Source organism: Bombina bombina, chromosome 7 (genome assembly GCF_027579735.1).
Source record: "Bombina bombina isolate aBomBom1 chromosome 7, aBomBom1.pri, whole genome shotgun sequence".
In the NCBI taxonomy this organism is placed as follows: Eukaryota; Metazoa; Chordata; class Amphibia; order Anura; family Bombinatoridae; genus Bombina; species Bombina bombina.
Window position 1 is genome coordinate 8,173,317 of NC_069505.1, and position 7,590 is coordinate 8,180,906.

The 7,590-nt window shown below is 40.0% G+C and overlaps 1 protein-coding gene across 1 annotated transcript in view; it reads right to left on the reverse strand.

Annotated features, from left to right (window-relative positions):
• The window catches only part of LOC128635705 (uncharacterized), a 93,459-nt gene extending 86,165 nt beyond the window's left edge, over positions 1-7,294 (reverse strand). The window contains exon 1 of the mRNA XM_053688831.1: positions 6,744-7,294. Coding sequence (XP_053544806.1) covers positions 6,744-7,019 — 276 coding nt within the window. The 5' untranslated portion in view covers positions 7,020-7,294. The remainder of the gene's footprint in view (positions 1-6,743) is intronic.
• Between the last annotated feature and the right edge of the window lie 296 nt (positions 7,295-7,590).

The following is a 7,590-nucleotide window of genomic DNA, read 5'->3' on the forward strand; positions in this document are numbered from 1 at the left end:
TTTCATCCAAGGAAGTCTCTACTTGAAGAAAATCAGAAAAGGAGTTGAACCAAGAAGATGCCGCACTAGTCACGGTGGCAAAACACACTGCAGGTTGCCATTGGAGACCTTGATGAGCCTCCAGCTTCTTGTCCATCGGATCCTTAAAAGAGCAGCTATCCTCAATAGGAATAGTAGTTCTCTTAGCCAGAGTGGAAATGGCCCCTTCAACTTTGGGTACAGTATACCAAGGGTCTTTAATGGAGTCCTCGACAGAAAACATTTTCTTAAAAATGGGAGACAGGGAAAAAGACAGCCCTGGTTTCTCCCATTCCTGTGAAAAAATCTCCCTAGCACAGGAAAAACCTCTGAAGTGGAAGGTTCATCAAAAAAACTATTACGTTTACTAGATTTCTTAGGAGTAACAACGACAGGGGTATCAAAGTCATCTAAAGTAGCTATACCTCCTTTAACAATACACAAAGGTGTTCAAGCTTAAATCCGAAGGATACCTCCTCAGTCTCAGAAGAAGAAATTATACTGTCCAAATCTGAGATTTCACCCTCAGAAAGTCCTGATGTATCTTCCTCATCAGACTTATGAGAAAGGGCAACTTGGGAAGCAGAACTGAGGACAGGCACCTTACTTTCTAAATTTCAAGATTTCCTCTTGCGTTTTCCCTGTAATCTGGGAAAAGCTAATTCTAATGCTAATGCCGCAGATACCGCTGAAGATACCTGGGGAGCAATTTCTTCTTTTAAATAAACTCCACTACGAGTTATAGAGGAACCGCATGGCACTGTATGTGACCCCATTGAGGCTTGGGACGTAGCAGAAGAAAGCTGAAGTATTATTTTAACAGCATCATCCTGAGAGACATTAGGTTTAAAAATGTTACTGTCACAGATACCAGACAGCTAAGACTACACCCCACCCCCCTACAACATCACCCCTGTTGTTTCTAAGTGGTTTTGGGCTCCTCCGAGCAACCACAATCTCTGGAAGCTTTTGTTTGCATGGTTTTGTGTTCCAAACTTGTTTAGAGAAGAGCTGGTCTATGACCTGGAAAACCCTCCTAGGCTGGCTGGGCTCCTGGAACTCCCGGTCGGCCGCCTCACAATGGACACCAGCCTAACTCCTCTCAGGATGTCCGGGCTCCTGGAACTCCTGGTCGGCCACAGGACAGCAGGACACCCGCTAACTTTACCCCTGGTCGCTCCAGAAACCATGTGCCCCAGAGCTCCGCTCTTTTGGGGATTAGTAGCCCCTAGGGAGGACAAGAGGTGGGGGAATTACCGGAGGGGAGCTGCTTTGGGAACCGGGGGTTTTGGACACCCCTACTCCCATAACTTCAACGGGCTGTAACTCCGGTCCCCAGACACGGATCACGCTTTTTGGACTGTAGATTCTGGGGATCGAGAGCTTTAAAATGACACCCTGGAAGTGCCGCCGCTTCCCCGGGATCACCCCCCCGAAAACCGCCACCCCTGGGTACTGGGAATCTGTGGGACCAAGGCTGCTATGGCCGGTGCCAGCCTGTCTGGTGGGGCGGGAATGGCGGGAAAACTGTGGCATTGTCTCCTGTTTTTATCAAGATGAGTGTGTGTATAAAAGATGTGTGTTTGTCACAATAAAGTCAATTCTATTTTCACCTGAATGCTAGTCTGTCTAGTTATTTGGGTGGGCTCCTGCTAGAATTACTTTCCTGAGCTACATAGCAGCCTGTTCCAGGCAGAGGAAGGACACTCTGGCAGAGCTACCTAGTCTGGGTAGCTGGAGTCTGCCACAGGGTGGGACCCTGAATATTGGTGCTGTCGGGCATCAGGGGTGGCTACAGGCTGTGGTCACTGGCCAGCTACATAGCTGCAGTCACCAGGGAGGAAGCAGGACCCATTTAGCGGAGCTACCCAGTCGGGGTAGTCGGGGTATCCGTCACAGTTACCTTTATTGTGCAAGGTTTTCTTGATACATGAAGAACAAACTTGCATAGGAGCTGCAATTTGTGCATCTAAACATAATAAGCATGAATTCATGAGAGCAGGCTCTTGCTCCACATGAGACATGTTGTGAAACAGTAAATAAACTTGTACAGATAAGTTTCAAAGATTTTAATATTCAATTCAATTAAGGCAAGGAAAAAATACACTTTAAAGTTTATTCCAAATTAGGATCGATTCCCAGCTAAAATTATGTGAGAAAAGTTAAGAAAAAACATTTAATAAACTTTAAATAAACTTCTAAAATACCCCTCAGGCAACCCCCACACCTCAATTATTGAGGTGCCTTACAGCTACCAATTAAGACTGGATCACCCAGAAATGGAGAAAAACTACTTTTCCTCAGAAACGTTATGAAGTAAAGCCCGGTCATGTGACCGTACCTGCCGAGCTCAAATTACTGCTGCGACACAGAGAGGCACTAAAAATAGCTTCCTGGTACACTGAGTACCAGAAATATCCATTTTTTTAAACCTGACAATTTAAAATGTTGCATTGTTTTATTTTAAAGCAATGGGGAAATGAATAAGCTGATGAAATAAAAAATTCAGCCTTACTTTCAGTTTAAACTTGAATTGTTTTATCAAGTAAATATGTGTCAGAAAATAAAGCCTAATAAAAACATTTTACCCTTTCTTTTTAAAAGAGTTTAAATGTTAGTCTCACACATGCTACAGTGCATGCTTTGTGCCCCAATGTAACCCATACAACAGGATTATCTACGTCCCAATAAAAAAGCAGTGTCTTTTAATTTGTTAAGTGCATGGTCTCCCCAACTGGTAGAAAAAGGACTTACCTGCTCCGCTGTCCGGCATGTAGACAGTTACAAGGTATGAGAAGACACCGTTCCTCACAGTGACCTTTGAAAAAGAAAGAACAGAGTAGCCAACTCTTGCTTTCTAAACTAGGGCAGCAATTGTTAGGAAAACTCAGCAAGTACCTCTTTACAAGTTCCTAACTGCTTTAAAGCCACCACTACCTGACTGCAAGGAATGACGTGGAATATGGCTATACCCCAAAACTTGCGTGTAGATAAAATCTAAATTTTTCTTCAGACACCTAAACCACCTCCTCCATGCACCGAAGGCAAAGAGAATGACTGGAGGTTGTGGGTAAGGGAGTGATACATAGCAGTTTAACTGTGGTGCTCTTTGCCTCCTCCTGCTGTCCAGGAATGATATTCCCAACAGTAATTACTCAAGCCGTGGACTCACCATATCTTAGGAAAGAAAAACCTAACACTGATCCCAAAATCGGTACTCACAGTTGCTGAAGTCCGGCAAAAGATCTTCATCCCAGCGGCAAAGCATCTTCATCCAGGCGGCTCCATCTTCATCCATCGCAATAGGAATGAGAGCTGCTTAAATCCTATTGGCTGTTCAAATCAGCCAATAGGATTTAAGAAGTTCTAATTCCTATTGGCTGACTTTAATTTTTCAGCCAATAGGAATGCAACGGTACCCCAATATAAGAGGGGTACCTTGCATTGAATCCTCAGTGTGCGGTGGACGATTGCATGAAGAGGACCTCCACGTTTTTTTTATTTTGTGGGTTTAAGGGGGTTGTAATGTTAGGGGGTGGTTGTTGTAATTTTTTTTAACAAAAGAGCTGTTACATTTAGGGCAATGCCCTACAAAAGGCCCTTTTAAGGGCTATTGGTAGTTTATTATTGATTAGTGTTTTTTTATTTTGGGGGGTGTTTTTTTTTTTTTTAAACGAGGGATAAGAATAGGAATAATTTTTATTATTTTGGATAATTTCGTTTGTTATTTTTTGTAATGGGATTTTTTTTTATTTTTTAGGTGTTTTTTTTTTTGTTTTTTTTTTTAAGATTAGACAATTTTTATTTCTAATGGGCCGAAAAAGAGCTGAATGCCCTTTTAAGGGCAATGCCCATACAAATGCCTTTTTCGGGCAATGGGTAGATTAGGTTTAATTTTATTTTGTGGGTTTAGGGGGTGGGGGGTTGTAATGTTAGGGGGGTGTTTGTTTTTATTTTTTTGCAAAAGAGCTGTTAACTTTAGGGCAATGCCCTACAAAAGGCCAATTTAAGGTCCCTTGGTAGTATATTATAGATTAGGGTTTTTTTATTTTGGGGTGTTTTTTTTTTTTTTTTAAACGGGGTATTAGAATAGGAACAATTTTTATTGTTTTGGATAATTTCGTTTGTTATTTTTTGTAATGGTAGTTTTTTAAAAAAAATTGTAATTTTAGTGTTTCTTATTTTTTGTAATTGTAGTTTTAGTTTTTTTTGTAATTAGGTTTTTTATTTTTGTAATAATAACTGGATACTTGTATAGCACACGACTCGCGGCACTGATAACAGGTATTATTATTACCCAACTTAATGGTACTCATTTTACCGACCTCGGAAGGATGAAAGGCTGAGTGGACCTTGCCGGGATCGAACCTGCAATCCTTAGGTTACCACAGATCTCTTTAACAGTGCATTCGCACGATGAGCTATCTGTCCAGCTTTGTTAATGTTAGTTTTTTTTGTAATGTTAGGTTTTATTAGTGTAAGCTTAGGTTTTATTTTTATTTCACAGATAAGTTTGTATTCATTTTAACTAGGTAGTTAGTAAATAGTTATATTGTAGCTAGCTTAGGTTTTATTTTTATTTCACAGATAAGTTTGTATTTATTTTTAATTAGCTAGTTAGTTAATAATTGTAACTTTAATTTAGGTTTATTTTAATTATGTTAAAGTTAGGGGGTGTTAGGTTTAGTGGTTAATATAATTTAATGTAGGTTGTTGCGATGTGGGGGGTAGTGGTTTAGGGGTTAATAGGTTTAGTTAGTGTCGGCGATCTGCGGTTTAGGGGTTCATAGGTTCAGTTGGTGTGGGCGATGTTTGGGAACGGCGGTTTAGGGGTTAATAGGTTTATTTAGTGTTGGCGATGTGGGGGTGTGTGGTTTAGGGGTTAATAGGTTTAGGTAGTGTTGGCGATGTGGGGGGACGGCAGTTTAGGTTTTAATAGCTATATTTAGTGTTGGCAATGTGGGTGGAGGCAACGGTTTTAGATAATTTTGTTTCGGCAATCGCCGGCAAATTAGTTATGTTAAATTAAATAATTTTTTCGGATCCTTTCGTTTTTTCAGATTCATTCTTTATTCATATGCATTATTCTATTCTAAACTTCAGAATAGATTAATGCATATGAATACAGAATGGATCTGAAAAAACGAACGGATCCGAAAAAACTATTTAATTTAACATAACTAATTTGCTGAAACAAATTTATTATTTTAAAGTTAACTAAACTAATTTGCCGAAACAAAATTATTTATTTAACTAATGAAAATGAAACAAAACTAATTTTTTAGCGTGGCACATATCTATTACTTTCGTGTACTGTCCCTTTACATAACTATATATAGCAAAACTCGTAATGGCAGCGCTATGGAAGGCCCATGAAAAAATGTCATTTTTACGAGTGCAGGACTGACGTTGCGTTACAGGCTAAAAGGCTTGCGGTACAGCTATACCGACAAGACTTGTAATGGCTGCAGGACTGACGTTGCGTTACAGCTAAAAGGCTTGCGGTACAGCTATACCGACAAGACTTGTAATGGCTGCGTTGCTGTTTTAACACTGAAAATACAATTTTTTCAGAGTTAAAACACGAACGCACAACTCGTAATTTAGCTGATAATTTTTACTTGTGCAGAAATGTCTGCATCGTTACTTTAAAACAATTGAAATAAAAGTTACATTTTGTGATATACATTGCTTCATGGGACCAATACGTTCTGGTTTACCATCTACCCTCATTATAATACACCATAATCACTGCTAATTTGTTACTATATATGTGTTGAGTCAATTAGCATCCTGTATTGCACCCAACAAACTACAAAAATACTAATTAATTCCCTCCTTTTGTTACGCATTGACTACTGCAATCTACTTCTAAATGACCTTAGCAGAAACTGCCTCTCCTCCCTCCAATCTATTATGAAAGCTTCTGCTAGACTCATCCACCTAAGTTGCCGATCTACATCAGCTGCTCCGCTCTGCCGGTCTCTACACTGGCTCCCCATACACTCCAGAATACAATTTAAAGTATTAACCCTAACTTGCAAAGCACTCAACAGTCCAACTCCCAACTACATTTTCCTCTCTTATCTCCAAATACTCTCTGACCCGTCCTCTTCGATCAACCTCTGACCTACAGATCTCTGCTTCTATTATCTCTACGTCCCTCTCCCACATCCAATACTTCTCACGTGATGCTCCTGTCCTCTGGAACTCTCTACCCCGCTCCATAAGACTGTCTCCAACCTTGTATAACTTCAGACACTCCCTGAAAACCCACCTATTCAGAGAGGCTTACCATCTCTCCTCCTTCCCTCATCCTAACCAAACTAATACATGAACTGCCTGACTCATTGCTGCAACTACAACCGATGTAACAAGCTACCCCAACCTTATGTCTCTGCACCCTAAACCTATAGACTGTGAGCTCTCCGGAGCAGGGCCCTCTTCCTCTGTAGCAGTTTGTTATGTTTTGTAACTTATCCTTGTCATTGTGTACCCTTATCTCTGTACCCAGCGCTACAGAAGTTTGCGGCGCTATACAAATAAATAATAATAATATTGTGCACCTTGTTGCTCACATGCTCACATCTGTGACATACCTGTATATACAATCAGAAACTAGTGGCCCATTCTTAAAACCTTTGGTAGCAATATAGTTGTAAACAAAATGCATGCGACACCTCATTACATAAACTTATTTAAAACTATAAGAGTCGCTTTCTTACTGGAATTAGATGAACATTCCGTTGTGGTTCGGTATCTTGATTCCATGAACTTAACATCATACTGGAATATTTATTGGGTTGTGTAACATTGTATGAGTTTAGTTGCAGAGGCCGATATTCCAGAACATTGTTATCATAACCAATGTCCGTCATTGACTCCATTTTTAAATGCTGAATCCTGTCGGGTTCATTAAAATAGCCATACTGGGTCAATGGCTGATGGATGACCGGAATGCTTTCTGATCTTTCCCTACGCCATTCTTTGCCATAATCCATATCTAGATCATGTTGTATTCCACTTGATACTTTACCGACTGGTTCAACACTAAGTAAACTGTCTGTAAAAAGAAAAAACACAAAGAAACAAATAAGAGAATATCAGCATAACATTATTGTTATATAAAGGGTGACGGATAAATATTATTATTATTTATTATTAACGGTTATTTGTATAGCGCCAACAGATTCAGCAGCGCTATAAACAAATGCGGAGTACAACAATATATTTATAGGGATCAAATGGGGGGGGCGGAGCCGGCAGCCAAAGCCACAGGACGTGCTGCATGAGAGCTCCTGACTTTTGTTTATGTTTTTTTAAGTTTAAAGGCTAAAATCTAACAATATCTGTGACCCACTTATAATATAATTATGGCAATATAAGTTATTGATAATGATCTGGAAGCTGGAACATACAATCTGCTAATATTCTAATCTTTTACCCCTGACTGGGATCGCATGGCTGTTTTGGAGGCCTAGATTGCTGAATACACCCGCATTAACAGCACGGAAGGAGTCACTTGAGTCATAGCTGTTTTGGGAGCCAGTTGAACCTGCAATATGGAAGATA